Consider the following 20554-nt stretch of genomic DNA (forward strand, 5'->3'; position numbering starts at 1 on the left):
TATATATAATATTTTAATTTTTAAATAATTTTTATTTATACTTTATACAAGAGTATGTGTGAGAATGTGTTATATGTATGATCACTTTAGAAAATTCAATAAAAAATTTTCACTTAAAATTTGTTTACAATTTAAGCAGTGCTTAATATATTAAATGGTAAGACATTTCTACCGTAATTATACCAAATTCAAAATATTTTGAATGAATTAATTTTTAGTTTCAAGCAGAATTAGGAAACATATCCTAGAACTTACAAGAGACTGAGGGAGGTGCATAGTACTAACTAATAGCGAAGTAAAGAAATTCGAGCTTCTTTCGCGTTAATTGTTCGGCAACCTTGGTTGGGCTTTATGGGTGCGTGATATGAGACTGGCCCAAATTGGACTCACCAAAAAAGGTCCGATAGAAAAAGAAGAAAAAACAAATGCCAAAACCCTAGATCAACGAGGCACGTATATATGGCATAGGTAGATAAGGGGTTTCTCTTTCTCATTGTTCTCTTTACTCACTCTGGCGCAGCCTATAGACCAACAAAACTCTCTGAAGCGGCCCCGAATTCATCGAAAATGGCAACCCAAATGAGCAAGAAGCGAAAGGTTCTCATTCACTAACCATCTGTCGATCTCTATTTCGATCGATGCACTTATTTACTTATCCAACGATCTATTGATTTCTGTCGCTGTTTTTTGGATGTGAAAATATCTCAGTTTGTAGCTGATGGAGTGTTCTTCGCTGAATTGAATGAGGTTTTGACGAGAGAGCTAGCCGAGGATGGCTACTCTGGAGTTGAAGTTAGGGTTACTCCTATGCGTACTGAGATCATCATTAGGGCTACTCGCACCCAAAATGTTCTTGGTATATATTCATTGATTTTCCCTTCTTCATGTGTCCTGTACATACATACATCCTGTCCGTTGGTGTATATTTTTGGGATCTCTTGTCAGTAATTTCCTTTTTTTCACAAAACAATTGGATTTGCTGTTCTTTGAATGATATTATTGCATAATTTAGTTATTTTTTGTTGCGGAAGCAAAAGTTAGAAAATCATTTGTCACAAATTTATTTTGAGTTTTATACCGTAGGATTGCAATTTTCCAATTGAGACTTGGTGAAGGAAAACATTTATTTGAAATTCTACTGGAATTATAGTTTTTGAATTTGATGTTGGATTTAACTATCCAACGGAACTGAAGGATTTTGGATTGAAACTTCTGCAGAAAACCATCTTTTAAAGTTTGTAGAGATATGATTGTTATATTTTGCAATTGAATATGCATAGAAAGTGAACATTTCAGTTGGAACTTGGGGCAAGATTTAAAGGTTCAGTCTTTCCTGATGGCTGGAGACTGATGATGCATATCTTTCCACCTGATTGATTACTTTCTCAGTTTTGCTGGTTAACATTTCCAGGTTGCAGTTATTTTTTTCAATTCTGCATCTGATCTCGGTGTGCATTTATTTAGGTGAGAAGGGGAGGAGAATTAGGGAGCTGACATCCATTGTTCAGAAAAGGTTCAAGTTCCCAGAGAACAGCGTGGAGCTTTATGCCGAGCGAGTTAATAACAGGGGTCTCTGTGCTGTGGCTCAGGCTGAGTCATTGCGCTATAAACTTCTTGGAGGACTAGCTGTCCGCAGGTTTGCCTCTTTGATATATAGTTACTGTAGCATAGCTTGTTTCTTGTAAATCAGTCGCCAAACCTTCTTACGGTGGTCATGTTACTAAATCATCATTTTTTTTAATCGAGTTTTTGATTATTGCTCACCATCATTTGATTCCATCTGTTGCTTCTTTTGGTGTTGGGCTGATAATTGAGATTATCTGTTAGTAGCATTTTTTAGTCCTTTCAAAGCATCATGGAGTCACTAGATATTGTGTAAGGTCAGTAGGCTACTTGATTTGTTCCATAGCTCTAGATATCATGTTCAATATCACAAGGCAGCTTGAGTTGTTCCATGACTCTGGGACACTGGGCTCCTAATCTACTTATCCACTCCTGGATCTAAAGGGCACGTTACCACTATTCAAGAATGAACCTATCTTGTCACGTGACAACATGTGTAATTTTGAGATTACCTTAGTTTGGACGTGCTTATAGCATTGATTGTGATGCACTCTTTATTATACTACTGCTAAAGAGATCTTCAATCAATGCTTATATTGAAAGTGGAGTTTGGTTGGCCCCTTGACATGTTACTACGGATTGGGGTTTTTTTAAATTGACCAACATTAGAAATTGAAGCTTTGTTGTTTGCTTTCCATCACTTAAAATTATATTTTTGTTCCTTTGGCTCCTCGTTTCCTTTATTCTGATTATTAGCTAGTTGTTTTTGAATGTGATTATTTGAATGAACCGTTGATTTTATTTTTTAAGAGAGCATTGATTTAACTCTTAGAACTTCATTCACTTGTGTCAAAGGGCTTATCAATGTCAATGTCTAACTATTGGGTCAGTCTGGCCTTCAACTGTTTCACGCATTTTGGATTTAGAAAGTGCTCCAGCATAATTATGTAATATCCTTGGGGTGTCTATTTCCCCATATACTTGTTTGTTTGTCTGTTTTGGGTACTTGAAGCATAAGTTTGAGTCAACAATTGATCAACACTCTGACCATGAACAAGAAGCTGAGCTCATTTGGTATTTTGTATAGGGTTTTGCAGTTCTTTATGCTCCTTCAGCTCATTTTCTGGAATTCCATAAATGTTCCTTTTTTTTTAGGTCAAGGCTGTACCTGGCCATGTTCTACGTTATTTGTCCTTTATGATTTCTTGTAGTTCCTTTTTGTTTTCTCTTTTTTTTTTTTTTGGAAAAGTTGCCCTATGTTGCATCTTGTAGGTTGTGTGGCCGCTTGTTTAGCATTGCTTTCATGTCCTCTTTCTCTTTCTCCTGAATGTGGGTTGAAGAGGCTTAAAGTGAATGCTTAAAGTGAATATTTGGAGTTTGTCAGGCTCTTCAAACTGTTTTGTGTTAGTGGAGTTTGGAATATTCTCCGATATCATTTTCTTTAATGTTCTTAGTAACTCATTGGATTTGAAGATGCTGGCTATGCAAACTTTTTCATGCTGTTCATTTTGTGTCCATTTACTTTCCCTTTGTATATTTTCCCAGTTCATTGACTTTTTAGTTGAAGTGCTGTCCTAGTTTTCTCTGCATAGAACGTCATGCTAGTTGATGCAACCTGATTGATTCTCCTCTTGGCATTCTGCAGCTAGTGCTTTTCACTAAGACGACCTTACTTTGTATTTAAGAAAATGATATAGAAATGTCGGGGTGCTTCTTCAATGATTTATACAACTTAATTTGTTTCTGTGCATTATTTTTCTGAAAGAGTAAGACTGTAAGAGATGTGCACACCTGTAAGTTTGATTTTTGGCTCATTGGAATTTTGTTCCACTTGTTTTAGGGCTTGCTATGGTGTTCTTCGATTTGTTATGGAGCAAGGTGCAAAAGGGTGTGAGGTGAGGGGGAGTTTTGTCAGTTTCCCAGGGTTAGTTGTTTGTCTATTTTATTTGCAATTATTTCTGATTTATACAATAAAAAACCTATAGGTGATTGTAAGTGGAAAGCTAAGGGCTCAGCGAGCTAAATCAATGAAGTTCAAGGATGGCTACATGATTTCTTCTGGCCAGCCGGTTAAGGAATATATCGACTCTGCTGTAAGACATGTTCTTCTTCGACAGGTTAGTAACTTAATACATCAATTCTCTGTACATGCGCTTTTTGCTTGATTGTATGGATCGATGGGATAGGTCAGGATTTATTTAGTACACAGGTAAGTGGGGTTATTTAAATGGTGCAGGGTGTTCTTGGTATTAAAGTGAAGATCATGCTTGCCTGGGATCCAAAGGGTAAGGTGGGCCCTGTGACACCTCTACCGGATCTTGTTACAATCCATCAACCGAAGGAGGAAGATGAATATCCCAGGCCACTGGCTGCTGTTACTGATATCGATGTTGGAGCAGCTTAAGAAAAACTTGCTAGGGAAACCTGGCAAAGGCAGGAGAAAGAGCAGGAGTAGCTGCGCGTTTGTAGTTGCAAAATAGGATGCCCTTTATTCAGGATGACATTATTGTTAAATAGGTTAATTGTGTTTTCCTTTTCTTGGCTTGACAATTATAACAGTTTGGCTTTAAATTTTGTCTTCTCTGCTTGATGAATAGCGAGTTCATACTACTCGTTTAATATGTGCCATTATGCTGGCGTGGAGAGCTGGAAATTGATTGGCCTTCTCTTGGTGCTTTAAGGTGCTTTTTTTTTTTTATTGGTTCATTTCGATTCCAGTCAAAAATAATTTAAATCAACTCCTAGGAATTAATATTTGATTTCGTATTGTTTCAATCCGGCAGTAAGAAGCGTGTTCATAAAAAAATTATCACCATCATCGTTGAGTCTTCCGAGGAAGATATCTCAATCTTTTACTGTTTATAAAACCTTTTTGTTACTTGGAAAACAAGACGCCTTGAATTTCTTCTATTATTAATTCATCCAGGAATTGAGTTACTACTTGTGGTCGAGGGTGCGTTAGAATTTTTTTTTCCACCATTAGCGGGAGTGGCATGTGCAAAACTTGAAGGTCGTTTAAATTTGCTATTAAATCTACTGATGTGTGGAAGTATGAAATTCATTGTCCTGTCGGGCCTTCAAGTACACCGACGGACGGGTTTAAGTGAAATGCACTCGTAGGTAAACAAACAACTTTGGTGGTGAAATGCACTCGTAGGTAAACAGTTAATGCGCATAGCCCTGTTAATGTATAGGGTCTGGAAAATTTCGATCTGTAAACAATTTGTGGGATTAGGCATGTCATACTCTGGTGAAATGCACTAGTGGGTAAATAATTTATGCGAATAGGCGTGTTAATGAATAGGATTTAAGTAAAATGCAAAAGTCATTCTGCTGACTAGAAAAAAAAGACAAACTGTCCGCTTGGGGTGTGCGTTTCTCTTTAGTGCGTGTGAGCTCTGAGTGCTTAGGTTTGTCCCACATCGAACTTGGGAGGGGGATTTGGGTAGTTTATTAGGCTCCTCAGGAACCACAAAAGTTGCCGGCTTTTGTGGTTTCCTGTGGATTAAGTTTAGTAAAATGCAAAAGTCATTCTGCTGACTAGAAAAAAAAAAAAAAAAAAAGAATAGGATTTAAGTTATTTTTTTTTATTCAAATTTAGATTTATGTGAATAGACATGTCAATGATTAGGTCTGAATTATTTCTTTGATCCAAATTTAGATATATTAAACTCAGACCTTTTTGGGTCTAAAATGATAAATTCAGAAGTTTTGGATATTCATTCAATGAGTATTTGTGAATATATTTTTTAATATACAATGCAGGGTTAAAGTAAAATTATTTTTTAAAAATATAATAAAGAATTCGACGGCAATATAAATAAATATATCATAAAATACTAAGGAATGCAGCTGATGGAGTCAATGGGACCCGGAGGGGAGATTGGGGAGAAATATGTAACAGTACATACATGTCAACAGTCTGGAGAGGTGGGGACGTGGACTTCACCTGCGGCGCTGCTCACTTTTACCCGCGGGAGGTTGTTCCGCAGACGATCCGAATCCAACTATCACATTCCAATCAAGTTTAATAGCAGCATTTCAGTTCCGGAAAGCGTGTTTGTTGCTTTGTGAGTGAGCTCCTGGGCTTACTGGGGAAAAACAGAAACATAAAGAGCAAACCTCAGCCTGAATACTAAATTCCAATTCCCCGTCAGAACCTCATCTAACAATCCTTTTTTTTTTTTTTAAATTTCTTTCCGTCTTTTCTCTCTTTCTTCACGATCAAGATATATATAGTTTCTCCGATATTTATACATCCAACAGTGGAAGAAGGTAAATCTTTTTCTCTCTGTCATGATTTTAATTTTATGACCCTATACACCCACAACTATCAAAACATCCCCGCCAATTTTTTTTTAATCGGGAAGATTAAAGATAAACCTTTTCGCTTTATCTTCTTTTTGGGATTGAGAAGAGGAATTTTGCGCACAAATTTGCGGCACCAGAATTGGGGAGTCTGATCGGTCGCTGTTAACTCAATTCTATGGTAAGATTCAATCTTTAGTTTTTTATTCGAATTTAAGTCCATGCAGTTATGAAAATATTGTTTTGCCACACTTAAATTTTCTTGTGATTCTCTTGATCATTGTTTGAAAATTGAGGTCCCTAGTGTTGTGTAGTTGGAAAATTTGACGGGAGTTTGGGTCTTATTTTACTGTTTATTTACAGTAATATTGATGTTATTACTCTAAATTGCAAAGTATTTGACAGTTTTATTAGGTTTCCGTAAATGTTGATACTTTTGGTCTATGTTAACATGGTTTTAGCTGTTTCAGACCTTGCTTGAGATGCTTCAATTTGCACTTGAGGACACCTGATAAATGGGACTGTGATTGGAAAGTTAAATGCGAATTATGGGTTCCTGCATAAAATGTTGATTTTTATTAAGTTTTTCTGCTGTATGAATTTGTGCATGGTGCATGTGTCAGTTTGCATTCTAGAGGCTTGATCAGAAGGCTAACTTTGTTTCTGGAATTTTGTCTGTGGCCAATTACAGCTTGTGCTTTTGAGTTTGATTTGGTGGATTTTCAATGGAGACAGTGGTTAGCATGGAGGTTAATGAAGAAGCAAAGGTTGAGGATGGTATCGCCAAGGAAACAGGGTCTGAGCCCGTATCTCTAAAGCACATTTCTGATCCTGATCCTGATCCTGAGCCTGATCCTGTTGTCTATAAACTTGTTCGGGTACATGCCCAGGACATGTGTAGATGATTAAGTTGGTTCATTTTTTAATAAAATGGAATTACTTCATTTTACAAACACTTTTCATGCTATATAGTAATGAAAATGGCTATTTTGAACCTTAATATTTTGGAAAATTTCACTTACCAACTCTGTTTTGAAGGATTGTCTTGAATTAGCTCAGTGCTTTCGTATTTATGCCTTTAGTACTATGGCGGCTTTTGAAGTTAGTTTTATGAAGATATTTAATTCATATTTTGAGAATGAGTTTTGGGTGCAAGGATTTAAATTTTGGAGACTTAGTTTGTGGTGCTGAATTTGGTCATTAGACAATGAGAAGTCTAAATCTTCTTTTTAGTATTATGGTTGTGAATTGCAAAGATTGCTTCTATTTTGCTTTCCTATGCATCTATGGGCATATATGTGCTTATGACTGTTACTATAATCTGGTATGCAACTCTAATGGATTTGGGAGGTGGCTTATTGATCTGATGAAGCTCATTTTCATCTTCTACTGTTCCTCCTCTGCCCCTCTTGGAACCTGCTGTCATGTTTGCCTCTTGGAACCTGCTGTCATGTTTGCCTTCGGGTGAATTGATGATTTAAGATGTCATAACTCTGGAAAATACCTACTAGTACAATTGGATAGGTAACAGAGATTCATAATAGCTCAATTTGAAATGGTCAGGAAATTTAGGTAATATTAGGTCCACTGCATCCTGTAACAAAGTAGCATCTGTGAGGGGCATCTACTGGGGCTCAATATTCATGAAGTGCATTTTAAACATGTTATTCTTTTAGTTGTCCATCATTAAACTCTTTATTTGTTCTGCCTCTTGGTGTTCACTTTAGTGGAAAGTCATTTGTCATTGCTCATTTAACATTTAGGTTGATGGTGAGGGGAGGTTAGTTCCGGCAACAGATGAAGAAGTTTTGGTGGTTGAGGACTTGCTAGAAGATGAAAAGCCTGAACATTGTGCTGCAGAATGTGAGCAGCCAATAGAATGCATCAAAACTGAAGGATGTCCCTTGCAGAAAAATCATGTTCAATCCTCAGAAGGTCAACAAGAATGCTAGCAAGCAGTACTGTATTTCATAATTGAATATTCTGCCCGTGCAGGCAATATGACTTTTTAAACATGCACATTTATATCAAACTTCTGTGCTTGTTTAATTTGAAGGTTTCCTTGTAATTTGTTAACGCACTTGATTTGATGAGATTATGCATTCTGAAATTGTAAAATGTTATTTTTTAAGTTTGACATCTGATCAGAATGTGTTTTAACTTTTACTGGCTTAATCTCTGATATTATGTCTAAGCTTTTGTATTTGGTACTTTTTTTCATGCTCATCTTTGTTGCTTTGAAAGGAGAAAAGTTTGGCAGGTATATTTTGCAATCTGAAAACCTTGAGGTTGGTGCAGGTATTTCAAGTGTTCAACTTGATGCTGCAGTTGATCTGGGGAAGAAAATCATCCAGCCAGAGGTACCTTTGATGCTGTTATTTCTTTATGGTCATTCTTTACACATTGTTTTGTGAATTACAATGGTGATTATTTTAGTGGTTAATGTAAGGTTTTCTATCTTATCCACATGTTCTTGATGCTGAATTGATTCATGGTCATGACTTGGAACATTCTGTTTATCATTTTTCTTCTGTTTTCTCCTTTACTGTAAATGCCAAAACGGCATTGCACTGATAATGTCACCAGGCTTTTAATTATTATTTCCAAGATATACATGTCCAGGATTGGCGTTTGGCAATAAAAGAACCTCACTCTTGCTTTTTCTGGTAATGTTTCTCTTGGACTGGTTAGAAGACCTTATGTTAAGTTATTTGTAGGAAATTCCCTGCCAAATGGCTTCAGCATCAGCTGGAAACAGTATTAGTCAGCCTATGAGTGCTGTGGGATGTCCAGGGTCAGAAGGTGGATTGGTTGAAAATTGGTCTTCGAGAACTGATCTTGCTACTATAGGGAAGCCTGACTTTTCGAAGTTAAAAGGAGAGATATGCTTGGATAATCTGACGGTCAAGGAACTCCAAGAAACTTTCAGAGCAACATTTGGAAGAGAAACATTTGTCAAAGATAAACGGTGGCTTAAGAGGAGGATCTCCATGGGATTGACTAATTCATGTGATTTTTCAACTACAGCTTTTATGATCAAAGATAATGAAGTGTTAAAGAAAGATAAAAAAGAAAACCGCAAGAAAAGTGCTGTGTATAAGGATCTTGTGGTTGGAGTGGCAAGTGAGACCGCTGGAGGTCCAACCAATGGACTCAATAGGCTAGTAGATAGCAACCCAAATTTTGATGACAGAAAAACAGAGTCTCTTCTACTGGAACATGATTCTGTTAGAGAAGATCCTAGCTTGGAACAAAGAACAGCCAAAAGGGTCCGGAAGCCCACAAAGAGATACATCGAAGAAATGTCTGAGGAGGAATCTAGGGGCTCTAGTGGAAGGTTAGTCTCTGTTGTTAAGAGTTTTGAACATAGGCAGTCATGTTCAAAAGCTTGTACAATGCCTGTTCAGAATGTTCGGTTGGCCGGGAGACCTATGGTTACAAGGCAAGATTCACTGGGAGGTTCTGGGGTTCAAGTTCCATATGTTTCTCGAGTTCGAAAAGGGCGTCCAAGGGAGAATTTCATGCCTTTCATGGTAAGGTGATAGGATGTCTTTGAGGCAAAACATGTCTTATTTCTGTGGAAGATTTTGTTTGTTTCCTTTAAACCCTATAGTTTAAAGATTGTGTTTGTTTCCTTTAAACCCTATAGTTTAAAGATTTTGTTTATTTCTTCATGAATTTGATCAAAGATGAACTTCATCTAGTTTAAGTTATTTGGCGGAATCTCTGGGTTTACGTTGCACCTTTACGTTCTTGTCAATAAGTGAACAGTGCTCACAAACTATTTCCTCCAACATTCTTCGTGAGAAAAAGGGGGAACATCAGTAATTGGCTTTGGCCTGTAATGTTGCTTAGCTGAGAATGGTTAACATGGTTTTAGCTGAATATCCAATTTGTTGTGGTTCTATTAAACTCTTTTTAGGAAGAGGCTTGCATTGTTGAAATGGTTAATTGTTATTCATGCTGGTGAACCAAAATACTTTTGGAGTTTCCTTCCAGAAACCTCAGCCCACAGTTGAAGTTACTAGTTATTCGTTATATTCAGTTGCTAATGCTTTGGAAGTCCCAAATTTTAGAAACTTTATGACATCTTATTACTCGTTATCATACTTTTCTGTTGGCTAGTTAATACTGTTGAAGTTACCATTGTTGAAACTTAAGCAAATGGTTGAACATTGCAACTTATTAATTTGCAAACATTATCCTGTCTCTAATTCTTTTTAAGTTGCAAATGTAAAAACTTCAGCCTAGTGGCATTGGTCTCGCCACTAGAATGGTAAGGAGGGCCCTTGGCGAACCTGGACCAGCACCACAGGATGAAATGCAAAATGAAGTCCTGAAATCGAGTTTGTCCCCTGGATGGAATCAACAGCCTGTGAGTGAATTCTATACGGCATGAAGATTATGTTGATTGCTTCTATTGGCTTCTGACTCCTAAGTCACGAAGTTTGATTCATTTTGGCCATGGCACTCGTGGATTTGTAAGATTTGATCTTGGACCATTTGGAAGAAATAAAGAAATCTAGGCCTTTATATTTGAACTTGGAGCAATTGATGATTGATGATAGTTTATAAAAATTGACTGACTTAAGAATTCAAATATACTGCATGTGGACCTTTATGGGAGGAATAAACATTTAACACCATTTAATTCTCTGTTTTAGGATGTTTTAGAGCTATTTTCGGTTTAGTTATATTTGGAAAATTTTGAGCTAATTTAAGATTTTGAGTCATCATGGTCAATTTTGTAACTTGACACGTAAGGGTTAGGTGCTTCTAACATGTCTTATTCTTTCATATTATAATCTATTTAACTTCCTAGATTGCTGCTGCTTCTGAGAATGATAACCATCACCTGGAAAGGAAGGAGGTGGAGCTGGAGAAATATGTAGAGCTAAAAAGAATGGACTCCTTTGAGGATAATTCAGATGATAATATGGGTACTGTACCGGCATCTTCAGGGGGAATGAGGAGGAAGCATCATAGGCCTTGGTCTCTAACTGAGGTTGTTAAGCTAGTTGAGGGTGTAGCTAGATATGGTGCTGGTAGGTGGTCTGAAATTAAACGGCTTGCTTTTGCATCATATTCTTACAGAACTTCAGTTGATCTAAAGGTAGGTGATGTGAATGTCTCATCAAGCGGAAGCAATTTTAGAAATTGCTGATTTGTTGAGATGGGTATCAGTTTGAAGTCAACTGCTGTACTAAATTTAGTTGCCATGGTGCAGGACAAGTGGAGGAATCTCTTGAGAGCTAGCTTTTCACAATTGCCTGCAGAAAAAGGGGTGAGCCCATGTTTAACTCCTATTTTTGATAGTTTGATTAAGATAAGATGCTGGCGCTATGAGTATGAGAGGTGGTTTTTAATTTTTGACCTCTTACGAGGTCGTCTGTTGTGGGTTTGTGTACATTTTTCACTTCTACATGCAAAAATACTTCAGCCTTCTGCCTTTGTATCCATGGTAATTCAAAATTGATTGCTTCCCTTTTACGGAATTCTTTCGGTAAATATGCAGATGCACAATGCCCGGAAACATGCTTCAATTCCAATTCCAGCTCCAATTCTCTTACGAGTGAGAGAGCTAGCTGAAATGCAAGCACAAGTTCCAGCAAATTTCAGCTCAAGCAAGTTCACTGGACAAAGTGGTGGTAGTGATAGAAGTGTACATGAGACTAGATCGGGTTACTTGTAGCACTGTAAATAAGTAGTAGCTTAAAAGGTTTCTATTAAGTCAATAGTCAGGCACTGCTTTGAATTATGTACTGAGTTTGATTCTTTATTGAGCCTCTTCTCTGTTAGAAGCTCAAGCCTTTCGCCTCCCCCATAAGACCCCTCTTTCTCTTTCCCCCTCGGAAAAGAGAGAAAAGAAGAAAGGGAAAATGTTTTCTTTCATGTGAACGGCCCTCTGCCTCACTCGTTCATTTGGCTGCTCCAGTTTGTTTAGTTTCCCACTTGTGTTGCTGCTTATTTATCTGTAATGGGGATAGCGATCGTGCATGCTGACATGCCAGCGCCCCGCAGTCGTGGTCTGGGCGGTTTATGGAGTACTTTTGATTGATGACCCGCGTGTTAGAGACCCGATAACACTTCGGTTAGTCTTTACAGAGGCTTTATTGGATTTAGATCCACCGAAGTGGGTAGCCTTGAGCGGATGTGTTTCGTATGAGCACTTGCAGAGGCTTTTACCGCATGACTTTAACAATTGTTATGTACTCCGGTTAGTCTAGATCAATTTTGCTGAAAGACCACGCCCAAACCCAAACTCAAACTTTGGCATTACTTTTTTTCGGAAACAACAACTGTTGTATCACTTAATCTATTTTACGTTAGGGGGAGGAGGCGGATCTAAGGAGGCTTAGGAATAATTCGGAGGGAACTGAACCATCACCGGACCAAACTTTGGCATTACGTTCTACAATTTTTTAGTGTTTTTTTTTTTTGCCCTTTTTGGCGTAAATGTGGTTTGAAACTACTTTTACTATGGTAATCAGAAATTAAAATTACATAGCAATATTTACATGCACAGAAATTCACGTAAAAATACTTTGATAAACAATGGCTATTTTTGTGTGCGTGTATTCAAGCAAGTACACAGTTATCCATGTGCATGTGACGTAATATAAACTAAGCATTATTGATTTCTTTTACAACTCAATTATAACTTGGAGCAAAACACCAAGGTAGTTCATAATCTACTTTGCTAAAATCAAAGTAGGCCTTAAGCTTTATTATGAACCGGTTTAGTCCATCATCAATTATGTTAATAAAGTGGAAATAGCCCTTAAACTTTTATCATCATCCAATTTAGTCCCTTAACTATTTTACTTAAATAGAAATAGTTCCTTGGCTATATTTGTATGGTCAGTTTGATCCTTATTTGACTGATGTACCTAATTTATCTTTTTTTGGCACCTAGAACTGAGGGTAAAATAGAAAATGTAGCTATAATCCTTATTAAAGTGATAGGAAAACAAATATTTGTTGAGAATTTGACAACAAAATTGGATCATATTGAAAGCCAAAAAAAAAAAATTGATCTCTTTTCTTAAAAGGGTAATATTGGCACCCTCTTTTCTTCTAGTTTTTTGCATACTCCTGTTATGTTGTTTTCCCTTTTCTCCATTTAATGAAGTGAGTTAGATCCAAGTGAAATTTTTTTGGGGTCATCAACTCTATTTTTCTTTCCCTAAGAAGCTCTATTTTCCTTTTCCCCATGTGATTCAATTTCTTTGTTGATTTTTGAACAAATATGTGTTTTTCTATTGTTTCAATAAGGGCAATGATCAAATTTTATATTTTACTCCTTATTGTTGGTGTACAAAGTTGGAAAATTGAGTGGATCTGCCAAATAAGAATTAAATTGGCTACATAAATATAGTTAAAGGACTATTTCAGCTTAAGTAAGGTAGTTGAGGAAAAATTAGCTCATAATAAAATTTAAGGACTATTTCGGCTTTATTAAAATACTTGAGGGACTAAACTGCCTCATAATAAAGTTTTCAGACTATATATATTGACTTTAGTAAACTAGTTTAGGGACTAAATTACTATTTTGCTTTCTAAATCGCACGGGTCTGATTAAACAAAAATAATAGGTCTTCTTGATAACAACTTAGATAGTTTTTTTTTTTTTGATAATGACAACTTAGATAGTTAGATACCGCGAAATAACAGGATTTTATATAACTGCCCAAAAAGATTAATATTATTCTTCAAAATTCAATGTCAATTTAAGTCTAGTTTGCCTTTGCATTCGCTGAATGTGGCTTTAGAAAAAAAAAAAAAAAGAAATAGGAAAATAAGCATTAATCCAACAAACCTGATCCCTTGGATATTTTTAATACACATGGCTCGCGTGATCCCAAACTGAAGATCTGCAATGTATATTTTAATTTGGACTTTAATTATCGGGTTTTTTTTTTTTTTGTCAACACAGGGGTGTCCGGGTCAATCCTTACGGGGCCCGACTAATCCCCTGCGCCTGAAGTACCCCGCCCCCCACCCCCCAACTTTAATTATCGGGTTTGTTGTTGTGCTTTTGCTTTAGTCGAATTGTGTGCTTAACGAAATCTTTTGAAGTTAGCTCTCAATTTTCATATATCTGTCTGGAAAATTATTTTCTATGGACGATTTTAGTGAAATTTTATCGCAGAACTTTTGTTTATTTACTCTTTTTTTAAAAATAAGATTATTACGTAGTGGTAGTATAATAAAAAACTATTTGAAAATTTATTTTTTTCAAAAAAAATTTATATTTTTAAATTATTTTTTATCTCATATATATTAAATCATCACAGTATATTTTTCTATAAAAACTACAAAAAATGGCAATCTAGACAAGCCATAACTTATAGTCAAGCAAAATCTCTGAATTATGGATCCTAACCTTTACCACTAAATGAATGGCTCAATAGCTTATTCCACTCTATGGTAAGAACACCTGCGATATAGAAGTTAATTGAAAAATGTGTTTAAATTTTAGAACAAGCACCTTCATTTTATAGTGTACAAGCGAAAAATGGCCCGTTCCATCAGAGTAGCATGGACCGGTCGTATGATTGGACTTTAGGCCTGCCAGTGGAGGTTTAGCGTTTTCTCTTCGAAGCCCGGCCCGTGTAGTCACAAGGCACAACCCCTTCGTCTCAGTCTCCGAGTGGTGTCTACTCTGGTCATCTTGCATAGCATATTCATAATTTTTTGCAGCCCCCAAACGACACCCTATATACGTTTCGTCCTCGACCCACTTTCTAGCTTGCAACCTCCATCGTAAGCTAGTAAGTTCCATTTATGGATAGTGTTGTTGAACGCTTGAGAATTGAGAAACATACATATGAAATAATTGTGTATTGAAAAAGATGTTGTTAGAAGCAGCTGATTGATTTAAGATCTTTATGCGTATGTTCCTTCATTTAAATCTGGGGTCATTTCCTTTTTACGAAATTAACTATCTTTTTCTGCTATTTCACTTGACAGGTAATATTTAGCAACCATGGGGATCATAGAAAAGATTAAAGAAATTGAGGCCGAGATGGCCCGAACCCAGAAAAATAAAGCTACAGGTTCGTGTTCTTGAATCATGTTATGTTAATACTTTTTCGGGGATTGATGCTTTTACTTCTTCAATTTGCAGAATTCTTTTTTCCGTCCCCTGGAGTGTTTTCTAAGCAGATTGAGTGCATAATTTTTCCCCTTTTCTTTGTGTTGCTTGCAATAATACAGAATATCATCTGGGTCAGCTCAAGGCCAAGATAGCAAAGCTAAGGACACAACTGTTGGAGCCTCCAAAAGTATGAAGTCTTAGTTATCTTACTCATTTTATGTCTTCAATTACGAATAATAAGTTGCCATTTTTATAGTGATTTTATTTTAGTGCGGCTTGATTGTAGTGGAGTTGTTTTTCTTGAATTCTTTTTAATGACTACCAGGGTTCTAGCGGAGCTGGAGACGGTTTTGAAGTCACAAAATATGGCCATGGACGTGTAGCCCTTATAGGATTTCCAAGGTTTGCTATTTTTGTTTATCTGAAATCAAGCTGAATTATTTATGGAACTTTATCTTCGATGCAAAGCTTCCATATTTTGATTAATTTATTAGTTAGAATATCAAATTGGCTTGATTTTTTTTTTTATCATTTTAGTTTGTTTTTGGGTGTGTTCTGTAGAAACTAGCTCTTGCTGTTTTGCGCCTTGGAGCCTTTTTACTTCTGTTGTGATTGCCAGTGTAGGAAAATCTACGCTGCTAACAATGTTAACGGGAACTCATTCTGAGGCTGCATCATACGAGTTTACCACTCTTACCTGCATACCTGGCATTATCCACTATAATGACACTAAAATTCAGCTACTTGATCTCCCTGGAATTATTGAAGGTGCATCTGAAGGCAAGGGGCGTGGTAGGCAGGTAAGGGCCATTATCTGTATTTAGTCAAATATTGAGATTTCTAGTTCATCATTTTGAGGCTATTTAAATTTGACATTTTTTGTTGGTATCTATAGTTCTTGTCAAGCAAAGATCTTCAACTTTTTCCTTTGACTTCTTTGTCGTGTCGTGTACAAGAGTATTGTGGATAATATAATAATCTGGGGAGCAAATTATCCAGGTAGCTGTTGAACTTTTTGAATAGTCAAGATTTGGCCACTCAACTATCAATAGTAAGTTTTTACACACTGAACTATCAAAAGTGTAAATTTTGGGCTATTCCGTCTGATTCCACATTGACTCTGGCAGATCTAACTATTAATAGTGTATGCCTTGTATATTGTATGGACCCTTAAATCTGGCAGAGTTAACGGCGGAATCAGACGGAATGGTCCAAAATTTACACTTTTAATAGTTCAGTGGGTAAAAACATATTATTAATAATTGAGTGACCAAAACTCAACTATTCGAAAAGTTCAGTGGCTACTCAAGTAATTTGCTCTAATCTGGCATAAAATCTGATGTTTTTGAACTTTGAATCCCAGGTTATTGCAGTTTCAAAATCCTCGGACCTTGTCCTCATGGTCCTTGATGCTTCAAAAGTAAGTTTTGATCTCTTTCATCGTAATTATATCATGATAAGGTTTAGTAGTGTGAAAATGTTGTTTCAGTTTCTACGTCTTCTTAAATCAATACTGTAGTTCCTCAAGTGTCCTACTAATCACCAGGTCTATAGATGCTAGTTGACTGCCTCAGACTGCATATCTGAAGTGTGTAATTATGTTTTTTATGTGTCTGTTGCATTGCTTTTTTCATTCTCTCGGAATATAGAATGGAAGCTTAATTGGGAACTGAATCCCTTAATTTCTTCTAGGACTTCGGCATGAAGCTTTATTTTATTTAAAAAAAAAACTTTGTTTCCTCCCACTCTTTTGGAGCTTCTTCTCTCCTTTAATTAATTGGTAACCCACTCGTGTTGTACAGACATGTTTTAAAGGAATAACCTCGTGATAGCCTACTCTAAAGATGTTTCCTTATGTCAGCTGAATGGTTGTTCATGACTTAATCTTTCTACTGCTGTTATCTGCTTGGATTTTTGCAGCATATCATGTTGTTCATAGAACTCCAGTCTGGTCATGCTGTGTAGCATCTTATTAATGAAGACTGGAAAGCTGCCTCATTTGCTTAACCTTTGATTGTGGAGTTTTTTCTTTCCCACTCCCACACCCTTTCATCTTTGGTTTGGTGACAGGGAGAGAAGTTGTTAAGGACACTAATCCTTCATGCGATGTAGATTACATATGCACTTGTATTTTGCATTCATTGAAAGACTGGTTAACCTTTGTCTGATTTTTGAAGTTTTTTGAAATTTTGTAGTTGCTTCTTCACTCCTGTAAGTAGTGGAGCAATTTATCCTTGTTACGTGAAATGTTATCTCCTGTATGTGTATTGTTTGAGTGTTGCTTATCTGGAATGTCAAATAATTGTTTGAATGTTAGAGTGAAGGGCATAGGCAAATCTTAACGAAGGAGCTGGAAGCTGTGGGCTTGCGCTTGAACAAGAGACCTCCTCAAGTAATGTATTGCTTTTTCTGGCCACAATTTGCTGATCGTCTTTTTTTCTTGTCTTTTTCTTTGGGTTTGATATGCTATTTGAACAAAACGGAGAACTATCCCTTGGTAGCAAGTCTAAAATAATTATAGTTTTGCATACTTTATAAGACTTAAAGCATCACCTGCTTTCTGCTTTTAAATTTTCCAAAATATGTTAGCATGTGTCCTGGATCTTCTTAGCCTTGATGTTTGGTTTGGTTCTTGACAGATATACTTCAAAAAGAAAAAGACTGGTGGAATTTCATTCAACAGCACTGTGCCTTTGACTCATGTTGATGAGAAGCTGTGTTATCAAATTTTGCATGAATACAAGATACACAATGCAGAGGTATTTTGTCTTAGTATATTATTCACTATGTAGCTAGGATCAATCATAGTACCGAATGTGTACAAAAGCATGTTGTCTTGACTCTTGGGTACATGAATTTTGAAGTTGTAGGACAAGTCATTGTATGCTTTTGTTTATATCCACGACTCAAAAGAAGTTGGAACAGTTTCTCAGGCGCAGGGAAATTGTCAGCAAACCATTACATTATGTGTTTGTGTGCTTTTGTTCTTTATGCAGTGTTGCTTCTTTGTTGACTTCCAGATGAGTGCTCATCTGCTGCCTTGCCATATTTTGTTTGCTTAAGTTTGATACCATGTGTTGCCCTCTGCTCGAGTTTTCTCTGTTTAAAATCATCTGTCTTTGTGTCCTGTTCTTTTGCCAGTCTTGAGTGATCTATATACCCAGTGGCTATGGGTGTGCAATTCTTTGGAACTTAACTTTAATTACTTCATCATTTCACATTCTATGTGGTAACAAAATTTAACGTCATCTCGCTTCACTGCCCCCTAGTGAAATGAGTAGAATAACATAAAAAAGCAACTAAGATAAGAACAATTTGGTTTTGACAAACTATGAAAGTGTTGTAGAGCAGCTAACTTTGTTATAGGGGCATGTTTCATTTGAGAAAAATTGTTGTTGGAGTTAAACAACAATCTGCATCGGATGTGAGGACAGTATCAAAATGAAAGTTTTATTGTGTAACCTCTGTACCTATTTTTGCAGTTTTTTCTGAGATAAATACCAACCCTATTAAACTATGTAGCAGAAGATTCTTTCACATCACTTTGTCATACTTTAAGCCATCATATAAGCTATTACCTGACATTTTTTTCTTGGTAAGGTCTTGTTTCGTGAAGATGCCACTGTGGATGATCTGATAGATGTCATCGAGGGAAACCGCAAATACATAAAATGTGTATACGTCTACAATAAAATTGATGTTGTTGGTATTGACGACGTGGACAGATTAGCACGACAACCAAATTCCATTGTGATTAGCTGTAATTTGAAGGTATGCGTAATGCTTCTAAATTTGCTTTCCTGATATGAAGCATGACTACCAAAGTTGTTGAAGTGGTCTAGTACTAGAAAATTATTGATCTTTGTTTCTATCATTTTTATTTTTTATTGAGCAGCTCAATCTGGACAGAGTGCTTGCTAGAATGTGGGACGAGATGGGTCTTGTGAGGGTTTATACAAAGCCCCAAGGCCAGCAACCAGATTTCACTGATCCTGTTGTTCTTTCTTCTGTAAGTCAGAGGTGTCCCAATCTATTATTTGTGGGTCCCGGACAATTGTTGTGGGGATGGATTCTAATATGCCATAGGTCTGGGTTGTGTTGGCTTGATTCAGGATAGAGGGGGCTGTACAGTTGAGGACTTTTGTGATCATATACATCGGAGCCTAGTGAAGGACGTGAAGTATGTCTTGGTGTGGGGCACAAGCGCAAGGCACTACCCACAGCACTGTGGCCTCGGTCATGTTCTTCAGGACGAGGATGTTGTACAGATCGTTAAGAAAAAGGTATATTAGCTGTTCTGTTCTTAGCGTATGACCTTCAAGATAAAGTTGATAGCTTAAATGGTGGAAGGAGGCAGGACAATAAGTTTGACTACTGAATTATTTTGTTTTTGGAAACAACATAAGATGTCATGAAAGCTCCAAATGATTTTCTCTGCTGAGGAAAGCAACATAAACTAGAACCTACCTGTTACTTTTTACTGGTAATTGGATTTTTCAAAGCTGCTTCTAGATTTAGACATAGTACTGTCATAGAGAGGCTTCTTCAGATGTAGTTGCCAAAAAAAGAAAAAAAGACCCCACAATATTGCATTGAGTTTCCATTTGAATTGGCTGAAGAGTACGAGTTACTTATCCAGGTAGTTGGTCATTCATTTGGTATCATTCTCGCGTGTTAGTTGACATTCAGCGTTCTAGAATCACCTGCCTTGTTTCTAAAGCACGATGGAACACCAGGAGCATTAACCGAAGATTGGACTTGAATTTGTGCAGGAGAGGGAAGATGGTGGAAGAGGTCGCTTTAAATCACATTCCAATGCTCCTGCTAGAATATCTGACAGAGAAAAGAAGGCTCCCCTGAAGACATAATTGAGTGCCTTTTGGAGCCTGTCCTGTCCTACTTAGCAGCACATCTTGGAACTTCTTCTTTGGACATCATGGATGATAGGCGGTCAAACTTAATGATCTGCGAGATGGATCGGGTTCACAGGATAACAAAGTATTCTGGCAGGCATTCTTATATTTAGTGTTGTATGACGAGTAATTTGATTTTCAAGATTTTGGTCGATTGAGGAAGGGTTATAAAACCTGGGCGAAATTTGATAGTGTAAAAAGTTAAAGAGATTACTTATTTGGTGCTCCAGCAATTGACTTCGCAAAAATAATGCTTAGTTGTAACACATGTACTAGGACCTGCCTTTTTTCTTTATTATTATTATGCTCAATATTCTTAGTTCTATACCATATAAAAAGTTTTAAGCATCAAATTAAGCAAACGGAAGGCGAATAATGCCTCCCACTGCATTAATCAATTCCCATAGCTTGATGGTAATAGACTTGCAGAGTCACGAGAGCATCCGGAAGTCTGAAAATTTTAGGCATGCTTTGATAAACTTCCGAGAAGGGAAGGAAAAACTTAAGACACAATGATGAAAGGATATTTTTGTCTTTAACTAACTGAGCATCGAAGCATCCATCCAGTGTGTCATAACAGTTAACGTCGAAAGTTCCATCCGTCTGTGAAATGGAATCTCCACAGGCCATTCTGCAGTTTCTGGAGGCTGCTCCAGAAAGGTTTCTGGAA

At 36.8% G+C, this 20554-nt stretch overlaps 3 protein-coding genes across 4 annotated transcripts; all 3 read left to right on the forward strand.

Annotated features, from left to right (window-relative positions):
• The first annotated feature begins 486 nt into the window (after positions 1-486).
• Positions 487-4243, forward strand: LOC113767601 (40S ribosomal protein S3-3). Its single transcript, XM_027311752.1, has 6 exons — positions 487-597; positions 709-856; positions 1465-1636; positions 3404-3458; positions 3549-3680; positions 3800-4243. Exons 1-6 carry the CDS (start codon positions 568-570, stop codon positions 3965-3967), a joined length of 705 nt encoding a protein of 234 aa, XP_027167553.1. The 5' UTR covers positions 487-567; the 3' UTR covers positions 3968-4243.
• A 1376-nt stretch (positions 4244-5619) lies between these two features.
• LOC113767790 lies at positions 5620-11822 on the forward strand. Of its 2 annotated transcripts, XM_027311986.1 has the most exons (10): positions 5620-5838; positions 5981-6052; positions 6563-6749; positions 7635-7806; positions 8170-8231; positions 8589-9404; positions 10118-10246; positions 10694-10984; positions 11099-11155; positions 11387-11822. In XM_027311986.1, the coding sequence occupies exons 3-10, from the start codon at positions 6597-6599 to the stop codon at positions 11561-11563; spliced, it is 1857 nt and encodes a 618-aa protein (XP_027167787.1). In that variant the 5' UTR covers positions 5620-5838; positions 5981-6052; positions 6563-6596; the 3' UTR covers positions 11564-11822. The 2 variants fall into 2 exon arrangements, with proteins under 2 accessions (XP_027167787.1, XP_027167788.1); XM_027311987.1 differs by lacking the exon at positions 10118-10246 and having other exon boundaries at positions 5621-5838.
• Positions 11823-14538: 2716 nt separating this feature from the next.
• Positions 14539-20209, forward strand: LOC113768706 (developmentally-regulated G-protein 2). Its single transcript, XM_027313157.1, has 12 exons — positions 14539-14645; positions 14845-14930; positions 15091-15158; positions 15297-15373; positions 15591-15771; positions 16335-16391; positions 17289-17363; positions 17611-17730; positions 18572-18742; positions 18867-18980; positions 19084-19254; positions 19744-20209. Exons 2-12 carry the CDS (start codon positions 14861-14863, stop codon positions 19837-19839), a joined length of 1200 nt encoding a protein of 399 aa, XP_027168958.1. The 5' UTR covers positions 14539-14645; positions 14845-14860; the 3' UTR covers positions 19840-20209.
• Positions 20210-20554: the final 345 nt, after the last annotated feature.

The sequence above is a fragment of the Coffea eugenioides genome, chromosome 4, assembly GCF_003713205.1.
Source record: "Coffea eugenioides isolate CCC68of chromosome 4, Ceug_1.0, whole genome shotgun sequence".
Classification (NCBI taxonomy): domain Eukaryota; kingdom Viridiplantae; phylum Streptophyta; class Magnoliopsida; order Gentianales; family Rubiaceae; genus Coffea; species Coffea eugenioides.

Excerpts from the sequence above, each read along its gene's own strand:
- LOC113767601 (XM_027311752.1), top strand. The coding sequence starts at position 568 with ATGGCAACCCAAATGAGCAAGAAGCGAAAG. Across the intron at positions 1,637-3,403 it reads GGAGGACTAGCTGTCCGCAG|GGCTTGCTATGGTGTTCTTC; the intron begins GTTTGCCTCTTT and ends CACTTGTTTTAG. Across the intron at positions 3,681-3,799 it reads GACATGTTCTTCTTCGACAG|GGTGTTCTTGGTATTAAAGT; the intron begins GTTAGTAACTTA and ends TAAATGGTGCAG.
- LOC113767790 (XM_027311986.1), top strand. The coding sequence starts at position 6,597 with ATGGAGACAGTGGTTAGCATGGAGGTTAATGAAGAAGCAAAGGTTGAG. Across the intron at positions 9,405-10,117 it reads AGAATTTCATGCCTTTCATG|CCTAGTGGCATTGGTCTCGC; the intron begins GTAAGGTGATAG and ends TAAAAACTTCAG. Across the intron at positions 10,985-11,098 it reads GAACTTCAGTTGATCTAAAG|GACAAGTGGAGGAATCTCTT; the intron begins GTAGGTGATGTG and ends GCCATGGTGCAG.
- LOC113768706 (XM_027313157.1), top strand. The coding sequence starts at position 14,861 with ATGGGGATCATAGAAAAGATTAAAGAAATTGAGGCCGAGATGGCCCGA. Across the intron at positions 16,392-17,288 it reads TGGTCCTTGATGCTTCAAAA|AGTGAAGGGCATAGGCAAAT; the intron begins GTAAGTTTTGAT and ends TTTGAATGTTAG. Across the intron at positions 17,364-17,610 it reads TGAACAAGAGACCTCCTCAA|ATATACTTCAAAAAGAAAAA; the intron begins GTAATGTATTGC and ends GGTTCTTGACAG.